The sequence below is a fragment of the Nanorana parkeri genome, unplaced genomic scaffold, assembly GCF_000935625.1.
Source record: "Nanorana parkeri isolate BGI_ZX_2015 unplaced genomic scaffold, ASM93562v1 scaffold234, whole genome shotgun sequence".
Taxonomy (NCBI): domain Eukaryota; kingdom Metazoa; phylum Chordata; class Amphibia; order Anura; family Dicroglossidae; genus Nanorana; species Nanorana parkeri.
Genome location: NW_017306502.1, coordinates 838735 through 855764, shown reverse-complemented (window position 1 = coordinate 855764; position 17030 = coordinate 838735). Strand labels below are relative to the sequence as shown.

At 41.8% G+C, this 17030-nt stretch overlaps 1 protein-coding gene across 1 annotated transcript in view; it reads left to right on the top strand.

The window, feature by feature from the left end:
• Window positions 1–516: 516 nt before the first annotated feature.
• Window positions 517–17030, top strand: part of ATP6AP2 (ATPase H+ transporting accessory protein 2) — a 17652-nt gene continuing 1138 nt past the window's right edge. The window contains exons 1-8 of the mRNA XM_018556323.1: window positions 517–718; window positions 6400–6527; window positions 7352–7480; window positions 9241–9336; window positions 9982–10119; window positions 11808–11861; window positions 13405–13554; window positions 16560–16679. Of these exons, the coding sequence (XP_018411825.1) occupies window positions 676–718; window positions 6400–6527; window positions 7352–7480; window positions 9241–9336; window positions 9982–10119; window positions 11808–11861; window positions 13405–13554; window positions 16560–16679 (858 nt within the window). The 5' untranslated portion in view covers window positions 517–675. The remainder of the gene's footprint in view (window positions 719–6399; window positions 6528–7351; window positions 7481–9240; window positions 9337–9981; window positions 10120–11807; window positions 11862–13404; window positions 13555–16559; window positions 16680–17030) is intronic.

Below are 17030 nucleotides of genomic sequence, written 5' to 3'. Positions count from 1 at the left end.
GTACGAGAGCAACAGCTCCCATAACAGGAGGTAAAGCGAGAGCTGTAGCATTCAGCATGTATAAAAGAATAGATTTTGAAGTACAGAGAAGTCATCTTTCAAAATCAACAATGTAAAAAATCCCACTTTTCTGTACCATGACCTGAAATGAAAGAGAACCTTCAGTCAGAAGATCTCTTCCCAGCCTCAGCAGCTCACTGAGCACCGCGGGGACAGGCCGAGCGAATGTCATATAATGATGTACCATTAGGGGGCAGCAATGAAGCATTTTGCTAACATTGGGTTTTTGACATTCGATCACGTCAGCGGGGAATCTGGCTGCGGCTGTTCTTTGTCATGTGACTAGCCTTTCGGAATTGCACATGTGCAGTGTGCAGCGAGGCGGAGACGCGCTCAGGCACGAGCGCGCCTGCGTGCCATGTTTTTATTATGCTGGCTTTAGAGGACATTTCAGCTGTCCATCACATGATCTCCCCTCCCCTTGTACATCACAGTCATGTGAGTAGAGAATGGGCTGGGCTGTACACAGAGCGAACGCTGATTGGCTGCTCTTTGCTTGTCCGATTGCTCCACAGGAAGACCCTAGGCTTCTGCTTTTACCGAGCTCATTCGTGGGATGACGATCGGTAACGATAGGTTGGTGTAATCGGTATTACTAGGCAATCACCAGGAGCCATGATTCGTCCAGGACTCACACTCCTCGCTGCCTTCATAGCAGGTAACCTCCTCCCCCTTCAGAGATGTGCTGCTGTCAGCTGACTGCACGATCCCCCATCTTCCCTATGTGTCATTACTGTGACATCGTCATCTGTGTTACACACTACTAATCCCAGCCTCGGTGTATGTGTTAATGTCATATAATGAAAATATTTAGACGCTGTTCACACCTGAGCAATTTGTAGCTGGTTTCCAGAAACGCAACAACGCCAAACACGAACAATCCTATTATTTGTACTGATCCCTGGTTACACCTGAACGTTGTATTGCACGTTTCCAGAAGCATGAGGCTCCATTCACACATATCGGTAGTGTTTTAATTGTGCGGAACGAAACCGTGCAGATGTTAACATACGTATGGATTCCGCACTTTTGTGGCTATTACCATAGCCGAAATGTGCGGAGTCCACCAATAAAATTGCGCTTGGACTATTTTGTGGGTTGCATGGTTTCGTACCATCTAACTTACATTCCATTGGCTGAAATGTAAATGTCTGGAAAATGCACACAAAAAATTGTGAGTGGGGGGCCTATTATACATACAATGCTTATACATACAATGCGATCTTTGCCTTGGTCCTCATATTTACGGCGAGTCCAGTCTTCACTGTTCCAGCGCTATGTAGGGTGGGCCAATCCCCTGCAGTCACTGTGGATGGGACCACACATTTGACACACCTGGGGGTGCCAAATGCCATAGGCGAAAGCAACAGAACGAACCTTCTTTTACTCCGTGCTTCTGCCTTCATTTTTGAGACTAGTGACCGCTAACTTGGCTCATACTCAAGATAACTGTGCTATATGTGTGAGCGAAATGCGTGTCTACGATTATTGAAAAGCAGGGGTGTTCCATCACTTTAAAACAGTGAGACTTACACCAAAACTTGCAGTGCCCACTACACTGGAGGTCATGAGAGGGCCCTCGCCCTATCGCTATTGACTCTGCGTTGTATGTTATGCCAGGGTGCAACCACTGGTCGACTTGCCTTAGAGAAGAGGCTTCAGGCAACTGGTTGCACAGATGGAGGCAACGTGCCAGAGCAAGCAATAAGGACTATAACATCTTATTCGCCTACCCCTATCCTTAAAATCCAAATCCGGACACAAGAAAACAAAAAACCGCGTGTGTGGCCTCGCCACTGCAAGGGCTTTTTCATCTTGTGCCCGGATTTGGCAAAAAGGTGTACTACTCCTTATTCCTCACTCTGGCAGGCTGGCTCCATCTGTATGACCGGTTCCCCAAAGCCTCTTCTCTAAAAGCTCGCCGGTCAGTGGTCCTATCCTACATACAATGCAAGGTCAATAGCAATAGGGCGGGGTCCCTCCTACAACCTGGATTGCCAGGGAGAAGTGGATAGTCCTTGGGGGTGAAAAGTAAGGTAAATATTACACTTACTTCCTCTACCCCCTAGCTTTCTAGACCAAGATGGGCAAATCGTACGTTTTTTAAATGACCTTACAACCATCGCAAGACTAGAGTCTTGCGATGGTTGTAAGGTGTATGGCCAGCTTTAGAATTCAGGAAGTCTTTGCATGGAGAACTCACTGATTGGCTGGCTTAGTATTACCAACCAATCAGTGGCTTTGTCTGAAAATGCTTCTAGATGATGACAGTGGTCTCATGACCTCCCCCAGCCATCTGCTGCTACAGTAGGGACCTTCAACAAGCATTGGAAATGTTTTGAATGTTGGCACAGCGAGAATGAGGGGGCTATTTAAAATAAATAAAGGTATAGGCAAGGATCGATTTTATATTAGTGTGTGATCCTATGATTTACTTTGCTCATTCATGGCGCATAACTGTCTTTTCCTGGTAGGATTGGAAGATTGTTCCATCTCAACAAAGTATTTTTATAATAAACATAAAGGATATATTTTAGTTTGCGGTCTATTATAGTTTGGGAAGATTGCTTAGTAGACCTGACACTGTTCAAGTTCCTTTTTCCTAAAAACAGGGAAGAATGTAGCAATAGATTCACACTTGCTATAGCTCCCCTCCCCCTCTGCCTTTTTTTTGTGTTGTGTACTGACTCCCCTATGAGGAAGTCAGTCACTCGTGTCCTGGAAGGAATTAATACTATATGACAGGGTATTATTAGTGGGCTTGCACCTGAGTATAAAGTGGCATTGTTGTTTATTTTATAGTTACCATATGCAGGTGCAGCATCCACGAATGTAGACCGTTTTCTTTATAGTGATTGTACTTCTTTAATTGCAAACTATGGGCCATGGTACACTATCGATCTTGTTGCTGGTGAGGATGTAGGGTGAGAAATGCTGTTTTTTTACAGCATCACGCCCTTGATGGGCGCATGAGCGAGTGGTTGTTTTCTTGCAGGTGGAAATACTGCCAGGCAGCAATCCAAACCGGTAACACTTTTCCTTGCATTGTGATCCCGGCCTTGGCGAAATGTCTCCAGCAACAGGTTCGCAAGTGTGACATGGATTTACAGCATATATAAACCCAAAAAGGAACACTTAATAATCACAGCTTACCAATCCTTAAATGTGGTGGCTGCGTTCGTTTTCTTTTTTAGGCCTTTTTTCTTTCAGCCAGTAAAACACTGCTTTCATAGGGTGGTTCCACTCAATGGAGGAACAACAGAGCCACGCTTGGACAGCACCTGTGGCTGGGTCGTCTGGTGAAAATAAAACCTAAAATAAAGAAAACTAATGCGGCCACCACATCCAAGGACTGGTAATCTGCAATATATAAGTTTTTGGGTTTTTATACTTTTAAAAAGGAGAACTATGGGGTCGGTGTTTTTCCCCATAGTTCTCCTAAGGGTCACGGGAGGACATAAACTTGCGTCCTCCAGTGACCCAAAGCTCAGTATACCGCGAGCTACAGCTTGCGGTATACTGAGACGCCGCAACCGGGACGGACCCCGACATTACTGTCGAGATCCACCCAGCTGCGTGATTGACACCTGGCTCTGCCTATCTAGAGGCAGAGCCAGCTGTACCCTCCCCTGTCCGTTCTGCCAGTCAACGCTGGAGGAGGGGGGGAATCCCTGCAGGGAGCCATGAGTGACAGTCACGGCTCTCTGCAGGGACATGATTGAGAAGTGAGCGAGCAACGGTATGTGTTCGCTCACTTTCCGATCTATTGAGCCGACGTGTGACAGTTTCATTGTCACACGTCGGCTCGAACTATGAGTATGAGTGAAAATCACTTGCCTCATAATTCTCCTTTAAATCAACAAAATATACACATAACTAGTTATTGGGAGACCCTATATATTTACCTAGGCATTTGCCCTACATAGTTATTGATGAATTGTGCTGCTCTAACTAGGGCTTCAACTAATGATTATTTTAATAAAGAAATTAAATCAATACCATCCTTAATTTAAAATAAAATACACAAATACAGAGTTACAAACATGAAGTTTACTTCAGAATAAAACTGCATGCACAATTTTTTGCAATCACACTGCACTTGAACTGTGCGTTCCAGTGCGGGCAATCACAATGTGCGTGGGAGGCACATTTGGGGTGCCATTGAAATGAATGGCACTGCAACACCTTCTGCAGCAGAATTCGTCAGGCCGAAACCAAAAATGGCTTTTTTCCCACCCTTTTTTTTTTTATACTATTTATTTTTTTAAATAATTGTATTGTAAGCACATGGCGCTTGAATAGCTTCAGACAGGGAATGAAAGCTGCTAGTGGCAAGGTTCCGCAGATGGCAGCTAAATGTAAATACAGCAGGTAGTAGGCCAGTGCATTAACCAGCCTGCTATTGGCCATTTCAAATTACAATAGCCGGCTGGCTATTACACCCGCCCACCCGGTTCCTGTGAAGCTTTGGTGAACTCCATGCCCAAGAGGGTTAAGGCAGTGCTGGAAAACAATCGTGGCCACACAAAATATTGACACTTTGGGCCCAATTTGGACATTTTCACTTAGGGGTGCACTCACTTTTGTTGCCAGCGGTTTAGACATTAATGGCTGTGTGTTGAGTTATTTTGAGGGGACAGCAAATGTACACTGATATACAAGCTGTATACTCACTACTTTATATAGCAAAGTGTCATTTCTTCTGTGTCGTCATATTTACAAAAATGTGTGTGTATTTTTTTTATTTATTGCACCACACCACATGGTGACCTATTACCATGTGATCCAACGCACATGCATTGGGCTGCCTTAAGGAAATAACGGTACCACAGTCCACCTAACATTGCAACATGTGATACAAGTTGGAGTGTGGCATCGCTTGTGCTTCTGCATCACAAAGATATTAACAGAGACTCAGTTAGGAACATCTTAATGCAGGAAAAGGTGGTCTGGGAAGCATAAAAGCTGTTTATGTATCACAGATAACTTCTCTTCTAAACCCAGGAGTGCCAGTGAGGCCTAACAATGCACAAAATACGTGGTATGAAACCTCTTTTACTAATTATTCTGGCACTAGTATACTACTTCAGAGAACACGCCTCAGAAAAAGCGTATGACTGTGTTTTAGTCCGCTTTTATGTTGTCCGTACATCTCTTTATTTGCAGTCAACATATTGCCAGTGTTTATGTAGAAACTGCGTGCGAGATCTTGAGCAGTCTTGGGAGTGTGTGCTGTAAACATGACTTGCTGCTGTGGGATCACTCAGGTTTTTACCGGAGAGAAGAAGCTGTACAAGGTGTCTACATTGGTGCTGAATGTCATGACAGATGAACAGGTCAACCCTTCAACTGAACTCTATTGAATAGATGTATATTAATAACATGGGAACATTTTCTATATGTTTCTTCTAGAACAATTGTGCAGGTTTATAGACTGGTACCTGTTCTTGTTCCCCAGCCATATAATGCCAACACCTTTCCACACCTCAGCTTTATCAGCTAGGGTCGGCCCCCATAGTGCAGGAGAAATCATTTCACTGTAAGCTGGGCTGACAATGGCACCACTTCTTCGTTTTTCTTTATTAGGACAACAACAATCTCTTGATACTGATGGACAGTGTCAAAATTGCACTGGCATTGTAAAGCTGTATGGTATGGGGGATGCTTTATTTAAATGAAGGGGTACCAATGTATAGTATAGCCACCATATGTTTTTAAAGTGATGGAATTCTGCGGCGTCTCAGTATACAGCAAGCAACATTTGGGATCTTTGTTCAATGCATTGTTAACTGGCACCACTGAAAATAATTTATTTTTTTTGGTCACGCCCTTGAGTTTTGGCTGCATTGATCAACACAGTCCAGCGCTTTTGGGGTGAACAGGCCCTGGTATGGTTATTGACCGTGACATTGCCTCCTGTACTGTTGCACTGTATGGAGATGAGTTCCAAAGAATGCCACATCTCTGCCATTGAAATGGTACATATAGAAAGTTTATATAAATTGATTCCTAAAGAGTCCTGAACTATTGTCAGACTTTGCGTTTTGTGATATCACATCGGTGATGTATAGCAGAGTCCAACATGCAAATACCCATGTGTGACCTCTGTTACATGCCAAAACATTAAGAATTCTGTCAGTCTTGTGATTTCAGCACCCCTACTACATTTGTTGTTTTTTTTTTTTTAAAGAATACATAACTGCGCTAAAGGTGATCACCTGTATGTATGTTTTAGTTGTAGTATATATTTTTATGTTTTGGGAGATATAAATGAGTTTGGTGTTTATCTGCTAGAAGTTATACAGCTGAAACTAACACAGAGTATGTTTGTTTTTCTAGTCTCTACTGCTGATTTTAGCGTGTTAAAAAGCCCACAAAATCAAATCTTCAGAGCGGGAAATTGGCCTATTCCCGGAGAACGCATTCCTGATGTGGTTTCTTTATCAATGGGCTTTTCTGTGGAAGAGGTAAGAATGAAAGCGCTTATCAAATGTTGATTTATAAAACTTGAATTGACAGCTATCAAAATGACTCCACCTATGTTGTTCCATTGTGTTGTTAAGGGTGCATTTGTGACAAAATCGGAAAGAAATTGCTAGTCAGCAGAGGGTACATTTAATTGCAATTGTACCTTCCGATTTCCTTCTGATCCATTCTGTTGCGATCCATTTTTCAGCAGATGCTAAAGGAAGGGCAGCAAAAAATGAATGGGTGTAAACGGGGCTAGTTCACACCAGATCCATCGCGTTATGTTGCGCTGGAAAGAAAAATTTGTGCATGTGGTACATTTTTTTTTTTTTTCCCTTACAGAGCGATGTGAACTAGTCCCATTTATACCCATTAATTTTTCGGTGCCCTTCCATTAGCATCTGTTCAAAAACATAATGCAACGGATCAGAACGGGATGTGAATGGGCCCTAAAGGTGTGCTCTTGTTAAATGTCAGGCAATGAAAACTGTTCATCTATCCATCTGAACTACAGTATGTATGTATGTATATGCATGCATACATACAATCTCTCTATCTACCACACCACACACACACGGTTTTCACAAATCAGACTCTTCTTAGTATATGTTTGTCTATATTTGTTTTAATTAATTTTTAAATGTCAGGTTCTTTATTAGTGTGTTGCTCTTCTCTGCGAGTATTCATGTAGTAATGTCTCTGCTGTGCAGGCAATATTTTTCTTTGTAAAGACTGGAAATAATTTTCTGATGCCAATTTAGCTAGCTACACTTGTTCATCATTGCTGATTATCATATTGATTTCGCTTGATGTTTTTTTGCAGGACCTGTCTTGGCCGGGGCTAGGAGTTGGCAACATTTTCCAGCGTCCACGGGCGACGATCCTAATATCGGTGACTGGTGTGGAAAAACTTCCTGTAGGGGATAATGAGATTTCATACCCTGTAGAGAATGTGAGTCTTTGGTTTCTTTCACTGGTTCAGGAGTGTTACTGATGTGCTGTGTTTTAATGAAGGCAAAAAATTGCAATACAGCTGTATATGAAATTATTACATCACTTTTCATTGCAATATACTGTATTTCAGGGAAGGATCAATTGTTTGTATTTTTGTCTAATGCAAATGTAGTTTGGAAGTATTGCACTCGATATTCTCTACTTAAGTACATGCTGCTGGTAATACTAATCGGCATGCAAACATATGAGAAGTCATTGAAGTAGTAGACAATAGTAGAACTATGCTGCTTCACTCTGTACATTACATACTTTGTAAATCTGTACTGTAGTGTGCATTATATATTCTGGAGCTCTGTAGTGTATACATTGTACTGAATGTTACATACTTTGTGGCGCTGCATTGTACACAGTGTACTGTATGTTACATGCTCATTAGCACTGCACTCTCTACACCAGGGGTCTCAAACTCCATTCACTCGGGGGGGGGCACTCAGCACTTCTTTTTTTTTTTTCTCCCATGGGGACCACTTGCCAACTTTCTTACTTCAAAATAAAATGTAACTATATCCGGTATGGTAGTACGGACACCAATACATACACACAATAAAATGCAGAGCAACCCTCTCCTGCTTACCTTTTTTGCAGGGAGGTGAGGAGGCACGATCCCTGGTGATTTAGTTGTGATTAGTAAGGTCTGCCTTACTAATCCATCCTTTCGGCTGGAGCTTAGAACTGTCAATGCTCCAGCCGAAAGGATCCGAGTGTAGACGGTGACAGGAGCAGCTCTGCAATCTGCATCCGATAGAGATGCAGACAGTGTAGCTGCTCCAGGCATGCGGACCGTGACCACGTACCTGGCTTGTCAGCTGACTGCGGGCCACATAGTACCGACCCACGGGCCGGTACTTCGAGGCCCCTGCTCTACACTGTACGTTGCATACTTTGGAGAACCGCACTGTATACACTGTACGTTACATACTCTGTAGTGTTATGCTCTCTACACTGTACATTGCATACTCTGGAGCTCTACACTCTTCTATACACTGTACCGTACGTTACATAATCTGGGGTGTTTGATGTTATAGTGCAGACAGTGTTAATACATAGGAGGTAACCTGAGTAATATTTTACTTATGATTACTTTGTTTGAGACCTCACAGAAAGAGAAATATCTGCAATAAGGACTGGGCTCAATATCAGTTTCCTTATCTGAGTTCCTTGAAGAAGATGCTGTGAGTGAGGTATTTGGCATATTCCTCCCCAGCATTGTCTACAACAAAATTAATTCAGCATGCGCTTCTATGCACCTCTATAAAAACTTATCACTTGCACCCATGACCTATCATACCCATATCAGAGCTCCCAGCTGTGGATGAGCAGGCTATCACTTGTCTTGGTGCAAAGAGAGCTGCACATTCTGGCCAGGAGCTTTCATTTTCCCCAGGCCCCTCTGACCTGAAGCTTCACCAACTTCCTGGACAGCACTTCTTGCCCCTCTCAATGCTGGCCCTGTTCACACTAAAATCTGTCATGTAAAAGAGGATAGGGGTGAGGCTACTCCGCCCTTGGTTTTGAAGTATGGGATTGTAATAAAAAATAGCATATTTATACAAAGCTATTTCCTCTTCTCCTTACTTTATCCAAAACTGAAGAAAAGAACATTTTGTGAGGCGTTAGTCTTTAAAGTCCTTAAAGTCACTCTTCATAATGATTATCTATTAATGATGACATTTGTTTTGTTTTTTTCTTCTTTCAAAGGCTGTTCCTTACACTATTGATGGTGTTGTGAACTCCATCCATTCTCTGTTCTCTGAGGAAATGCCAGTCGTTTTACAGTTGGCTCCCATAGAAGAGGTAAATATTGCCAACTAATTCTGTGGGTGGTTCAATTATTTGTTGCTGTGAGCTAGCCACAGATATTTTAACATTAGTCATTGAGTATTAATGTGAACTTGTGCTTTACCGCATGGCATACGCTGCCTCTAATTTACCTTCCATATACTCCTCTGCTGGCAGTGTACCCTAAAACTGCTGAGAGGGTATGGAAAGGAAGTACAGGTAGCTGAGACCATTCAGCAGTCTAAGTATTAAGTCAGGCTCTAAGAAAGAGGTGTTGTTGTTTTTTTTTGACCCAGCAAAGAAATGACTGTTTTCACACAGAGAGCAACTTGTGATGGTGTCAATTTCTGTTACAAGCAATTGACACCGACTGGTGGCGGGGGTGGGCACAGCTGGCTCTGCCTGTAGATAGGCAGAGCCACCTGTCAATCATGCAGCTGGGCGGATCTCGACAGTAATGGGTTCCACAAAAAAAATTTTGTATTTTATTATAGCTGATCTAAGAAAAATATTGATGCATTGGCGGATATTCTATGAAATACTCTGGGACATTTAATCAAAATGTAATGAATAAGAATAAAATGTATATAGAAATTGTGGCAGTAAGTAATCTGGAAGTTACATTGTGCTAATAATACCTGTAATGTACTATATTTCCAGAGAGTTTACATGGTAGGGAAGGCCAATACAGTGTTTGAGGACCTTCCAGTTACTCTAAGACAGCTAAGAAGCCGCTTGGAACAAGATAACTCTATTCTGTCAACTTTGCCTGCCAGTTCTTTATATAGGAATGATGAGGTAAGTTCATTATGCCCTCAAATCCTCAAGGAACATGTAAATAATGTGCAGCTATTATCAGCTGTTATTTTAGAAGGCAATAGCAGCCATTTTTTGAGCCGATACAGTACTCATAAGAGTGCTTCAATGCACTATGAGCCAGTAAATCATGGCTGGAAGATGGGCCTTCTAAGACAAACAATAATTAAACAAAGCATCAGAGATGTCTCTGGGTACTAATAAATGTAATATAGGCTTTGTGCCAAAAGACAAACTCTGGCAAGTGTTAATTGTCTTAAAATGCGAACATTATTATTGTAACCTTTTATCTGTTAGTTATGTTTAGGTGACATTTACATTTTTTTATCAATTGCTGATCTTATATTTTTACAGAACTCCCTCGAATTTTCTGTGACTTTTGTGTTAGGGGGCAAGTGTAATGTGCAAATTACTCTTGGCATTTTGTTTGAAAATATGCTCTACTTTCCATGCTGTATACCCACAAACCACCAGTGTTCCCATTCCTGCATTGTTCTTTTCAGTGATGGTAATTGGGAATCCACAAAGACTTCTGTGTGGTGCAACTACTTTATTCCAAATATTGCAGTGTAGACAGCTGGAGCCACACACAACTGGGCTGTGGGTATACAATATAGAGAGCAGAGTTTTTTCTTTCTGTATATATTGCCATGGAAGTAAATGTACACTTACACTGTATACTTCCCTCCCTATATCTACCCAGATAATCTTTATGGGAGTCTTCTTTAAGACCTAATGTGGCAAATATTTAAATCTGCCACCCCTTTGTGTCTTGATGACCATGTCAGGGACACAAAGGTCTGACCTGGCTACTGTCACAATTTGCGCCAGGTTAAAAGGAGAACTATGGTGTCAGTGTTTTTCCCCATAGTTCTCATTAGGGTAACGGGAGGACACAAACTAGCGTCCTCCCGTTACCCTAAGCTCAGTATACCGCGAGCTGCAGCTCGCGGTATACTGAGACGCCGGACCGGATCCCAACTTAGACGACGGGATCCGCCCAGCTGCGTGAGTGACAGCTGGCTCTGCCAGCAGTACCCGTCCCCTCCCCCGTCCGTTCCGCCAGATCGAGCAGGGAGAGGGGAATCCAGCCCCTCCCCCTGTCACGGCAGAAAGCCGTGACAGGATCGAGAGGTGAGCGAACGCCGGTATGTGTTCGCTCACCTCCCGATCTACTGAGCCGACCTGTGACAGTCTCATTGTCACAGGTCGGCTAAAACTATGAGGTGAGTGGAAATCACTCATCTCATAGTTCTCCTTTTAAGGGAAGTACAGCAAGGTATGTGTCAAATTGTGTTCTACCAACAGATTCTCTTTGATTCCTTCATGTTGTGCTAACCTACTAATAAGATTTAGGAGACCTCATTGCTGCATTAGACAGTTTGGGAAATTTGTTCCAGTGACCACTAAAAGATGATTTCCTATACTTTGGAGTTTACCTCTTATTTCTGTTCTGTTCTGTCTATAGTACAGACATTATAGGAACATCTCTCCAGTGGAATAAAGATGGCAAAAAAAACTGACAGGGATTTTATTCCCTACGTCACTCAAAATGGAGAAATTAGTTTGACTTTAGTTTTGTCATGTATAACTTGACAGCAATGATTATACTATTTTACCACACCTTTTTATATTGTCTAGATGACCTTTTCCTATATTTGTCCCTATAGACAGACAGGCTCTTCCTTTCTGAACTGCAAGCTCTACAGGACATCACAACTCTGGTAAGTAAATAATAAACTGGAAACTATTTTAGCTGTCATTCCCATGACACCACACTAGCTCAACTTGAGAATTTACAGTACAATGGAGATCATTTTTTTTCTCTCCTGTATAGTGTTGAACATTTTTGCTATGATTTACAAAATGTAAGTCCCTGTCCCCAGAGGAGCCAACAGTTCCATATGGGTACCAGGCACTCGTACATTATGGTGCATGGATGAAAACCAGCTGGCATGCCAGTTATGTCTTTGGATTGTGGGGAGACACTGGAATTCTCAGATTAACCTGTACAAACCTAGAAGAGCATACAAACGTCATGCCAGTAGGGTCACTGTTGACTGAATCATCCAGGATCACCACACTATAAATCAAGGGTGTAGGATTTTTAGGCCAAATTTTATTCTCAGTGAACATGGTACATGTTGTTCAATCATAACACTCGAGAACTCATACGATTTCCTGAGAAACGGTAATATACAGGGGTACAAGTACTCCTAAAAATGAGATGACTCGGGGATCTTTACACACACACACACACACACACACACACACACACACACACACTAGGTTGGACTTGATGGACATGTGTCTTTATTCAACCTCAAATACTATGTAACTATGTAACACACAGTTTTCCATATGTAGTATTGTTTAGGTTTGGATTTTTCACAATTTTCAATGACAACTCTGACTTCAGGGCTATCTTAGGCAACTCAGAGCCCATCTCTTTACCATACATTATATTACATCTAAATGGAACTGTTCAATTTAAACCATCAACTACAGTTTAATTACCTGCATTTCCATATACATTTCACTCTCTGTGAAGCTTGTATTGCCATAGTAGTGTTACACCACATGATGGCTTACTCTAGCTTTTAATTTGGTTTAAGACTGTATTAAAGTGAAACTCCTGGTAAAACATTGTTTTGTGCTTCTGATGAATGGTGGAGGGGGAATGCCTCTGTCAGACTTCTATTGTTGTCTATGTCCCAGTTGGGAGATTTCACGTCTTTTTTCCATCTTGGTGACCTCACAGCAGTGAGGGAAGTTTTACTAAATAAGAAAAATACAACAAAAAAAGACCTGACCAATGTACCACTAAAGGTACAGCCACAGTCGTTGCCATCCAAACCAAACCATTGTGTTAATGTTATGGATAGAGAGGAAGTGAGAAGGAATAACATTTCTGTCTGAATCTAAGGGGAATCTTCCCATGGATAAACAAACATCAGTAAAACTATTGTTGTCACAGGGACAGGAAATCATGTTACTCTGACCAGTGGGGACCATTGAACAGAGTAACATGACTTCCTGTCCCTGTGACCACACTAGTTTTTTACTGATGTTTGTGTCTCCATCAGGGAGATTCCCCTTTGATTCTGACAGAAGTTGTATTCCTTCTCACTACCGCTCTGTTCATAACATTAAAAACCAATGGTTTGGTTTGGAGTTCCACTTTAAGTGTCTTCTAAAATATATTTTGAAAATTCTGTTTGAAAGACTCATCTTGTATGTTTGGTATGTTGCACCTCTTTCATACAGCTTTCTCGGCATAAGCATCTGGCCAAAGATAATGCTCCAGATATTTATTGTCTGGAACTGACTGGTTTGGAAGAGATCAAGAAGCGTTATGGTGAAGACTCTGTGAAATTTAAGGATGCAACTAGACTTCTGTCAGAAGCTCTTCAGAAGGTAATTAAAATACAACTTTTCATTTTACAAGTCGGCTTTTGTGAATGTTGGTTGTGGTAGTGGCATAGAGCAATCTCACTTTTGGGCAGGTTTAAAGCTAATAAATCTAGGCTATCCTTATTTATTTACAAGAGAAAAGTTAAACCTGTGGCTAACAAAACAAGCAAAAAATAAATCCAACCGAACACTGAGGAGACTATTTTATATAGCAGTATATTTCAGTAGAAAGTCACTGGCACTCCAATCTCTTTATTGACTATGGTAGTGTAACATCTCAAAGCTTTTGGGCTCTTCAGTCAGGGGTGCGATGGGATACGCTTGGTCTTAAGTCGTATTTATGAACCATTCACACTGCGAAGGAAAGTTGCAGCACCATTGAGCATTGCAGTGGCATTATTGGCCACTAGATGGAGCTGAGGAGCATAAGACATTCATATTCCTATGCTCGTTGGCTCCATCTAGTGGCACTAAGGCACTGTACATATCGTACCTAAAGCTGTTCACTGTGAGACAGGTTTATAAATAGACCCCTGAGCATATTTTTGTTATATAAAAATTACAGCCAAGCATAAATTAATCTATCTTTGTAAATCAAGATGGTAGAAGTACATCTTAGCAAGCCTCTCTATTCGGAATAATAAGTTAAAGTAATAAAGTGCCCCTTCAAATTGATGGATGTGCATTAACTACATTTTTAGCAGTTGCAGTTATAACTGACAGCAGGATGGGGAGGTTTGCATAATACAACATGTGTTCCTTAAAACAGAAGGCTTCCCATGTCTCAATTCCATTACAAATCACAAAAATTACTTTATTACCCATCTCATTATAGTGGATGGAGACATGCAAATCATTCCATAATTTGTATAACGTAGGCTCTAATGTGCTTCACACTGGGTCAGTAGAGGGGTTTTTGGTTTCTGTTGTCTTTCCTCCCCATAACCTGCCTGGATTATATTATAAAATATTGACATCCTATTGTTTCATTCTGGAAAGGAATCAAAGAAAAATAGAGAAGCCTATTTACCAGGGCCTGTGCTTGTGAATATTCGTTACTGCAGTGAATTGGTAAGGAGTCAAAGCTCTTTATCAGTTTGCTTTATGTGGGGATTATACACTGAGTGGCCAGATAATTATGATCACCTGACGTTTGTAGGCAAATTAGCTATAATTTGGCGCTGAAGTTGCTAGAGGACCAGACCATTATAAATAGGGAAGCAGGTTGTTTACCATGACAGTAGAAGTTTATTTTTTTCTGAAGATCTGGGTAAACAACGCGATTTAACAGCCTTTAAGCGTGGGATGATTGTTGGCGCTCGGAACCATGGAGCGAGTATCAGCAAAACACCAGAATTTGTTAAAATGTTCAAAAGCAGCTGTTGTTAAAGTGTTTAAAAGACTGGACTGTCAGCCGAAATATCTGGGTCTGAACGTGCGAATTGTGGCCGTCAGCGACTAGTCAATGTTAGGGCAGAACAGAGAGTGGCAAGACTGGTACAAGACAACAGAAGGGCAACAGTGCATCAAATGACTGCAGATCTTAATCAGGGATCCTCTCAAATGATATCTGAACACACTGTTCGCCGTACACTGCATCGTATGGGATATGGAAGCCGAAGGCCTGTTCGAACACCTTTGCTGTCTGCAGTTAACAAGATAAAACGTCTCCAATTCGCACAGGAACACAAGGATTGGACAGTCGAGCATTGGAAAAAAGTCATGTGGTCCGATGAATCACGTTTCCAGTTGCATCATGCAGATGGCAGAGTGAGAATTTGTCGGGAACAGCAGGAAAGCATGCACCCCACATGCATGAGTACAACCCTTCAAGCTGGTGGGGGCAGTGTTATGGTTTGGGGCATGTTTTCCTGGCATGATTTGGGCCCTTTAATTCGTGTGGAACAACGTCTGAATAGCACAACATACCAAAGTATCGTTGCTGATCAAGTTCATCCTATCATGTTGATGGCGTATCCCAATGGAGATGGCTTCTTCCAACAAGACAATGCGCCATGCCACGGTGCTCGTATTGTGCAGGAGTAGTTTCAAGAACATGAGGGAGACTTTACCTTGCTTAGGTGGCCCCCACAATCACCAGATCTCAATCCAATTGAGCATTTGTGGGACGAAGTTGAAAGATCCATCAGGCAGCTGGTTCCACAACCATCAAATCTCACAGAACTGGACAGTGCTATTCATCAGGCATGGTGTCAGATTCCTCGCATCACCTTTCAACATCTCGTGGAGTCAATGCCAAGAAGAATCGCCGCAGTATTGAAGGCAAAAGGTGGCCCAAGGAAGTACTGATGGGGTGGTCATAATAATCTGGCCACTCAGTGTATATGTTACTTATGTTTGCTAAGGGGCCAAAAAGTACCCCAAAAAAGCACGCGGCAAACTTAATGCAGCATAATCATGTAAGTAAGCCTTGTATGAAACAACGTCCTATGGTTTCCTGCGTACTTTAGATCTCATACCGTTTACTACCTTAAGTCATAGAAGTGTGAATGGGGTCTTACAGAAGGGTTAAGCTGTGGGGAAGGAGAAGTCCTGAATGCGTCCATGTGCAGAGGCCAGCAGGCAGCTACTGAAGAGTCCCATGTACAATATCCTCCTGTTGGCCTCTGCACTTGTTGCATGCTGTTCGTTACGGAATGGTGCATCCTGATATTTATATTTTAATAAACAAAGAATTCGTATTTTCATATTAAAATGGTTATTTCCACTGTGAAAATGGCAATTACGATTTTATGTTTAATTAGCCTGTTGCTACTAATGGCACAAAACAGCTTTCAGTTCCTGCCATGCAGTGCGTGTATGCGTCCTATGTATCAGCGCAGTTTCTGTGCAGTGAACTCGTTCAGGATGTGCAGTGTTTGTATGTAGTTTGTCATTCTGTACATCTCCATTAGTCTTTCCAGGTAAGCTGACTTATGCCTATGCTGGATCTAACTACAGTGTGCAGGTTGTTCTTCTAGTCTGTGTACTAATCCCGTCTTTTCCAGTTTGCAGATGATATGTACAGTATTTATGGGGGAAATGCATTTGTGGAAGTTGTGGCTGTGGAAACGTTTGAAACCCCTCTTGTGAGGAAAAGCCGATCCATCCTGGAATCTCAGGCCATTGTAAGTACACCTTTAAATAGGTCTGCAGTTAAGGAAGATTTAATATTTTCATTGTTTTTCTGCATGTACATTGAAAAACTTTCTATAAATGTTTTTACAAAATTGTGTTAACATTTCAAAACACTTTTTTTGTTTCTATGTGTCGTTTTTTATCTGGTCTGTACATGGGGAAGCCATATTTGCTAATTTTCTTGTGCATGCTTTGCTTATTTTACCCTTTTCTCTTTCACAATGCAGATGTGCCAGTCTGGGAACTAATTTAAAACCCAGCACCATGTAGTACTCAACATTGTATATCTTGTTGTGTAGGTAGGACAGGCAATTAAAGTACAATTTAGATAGCAATAATCT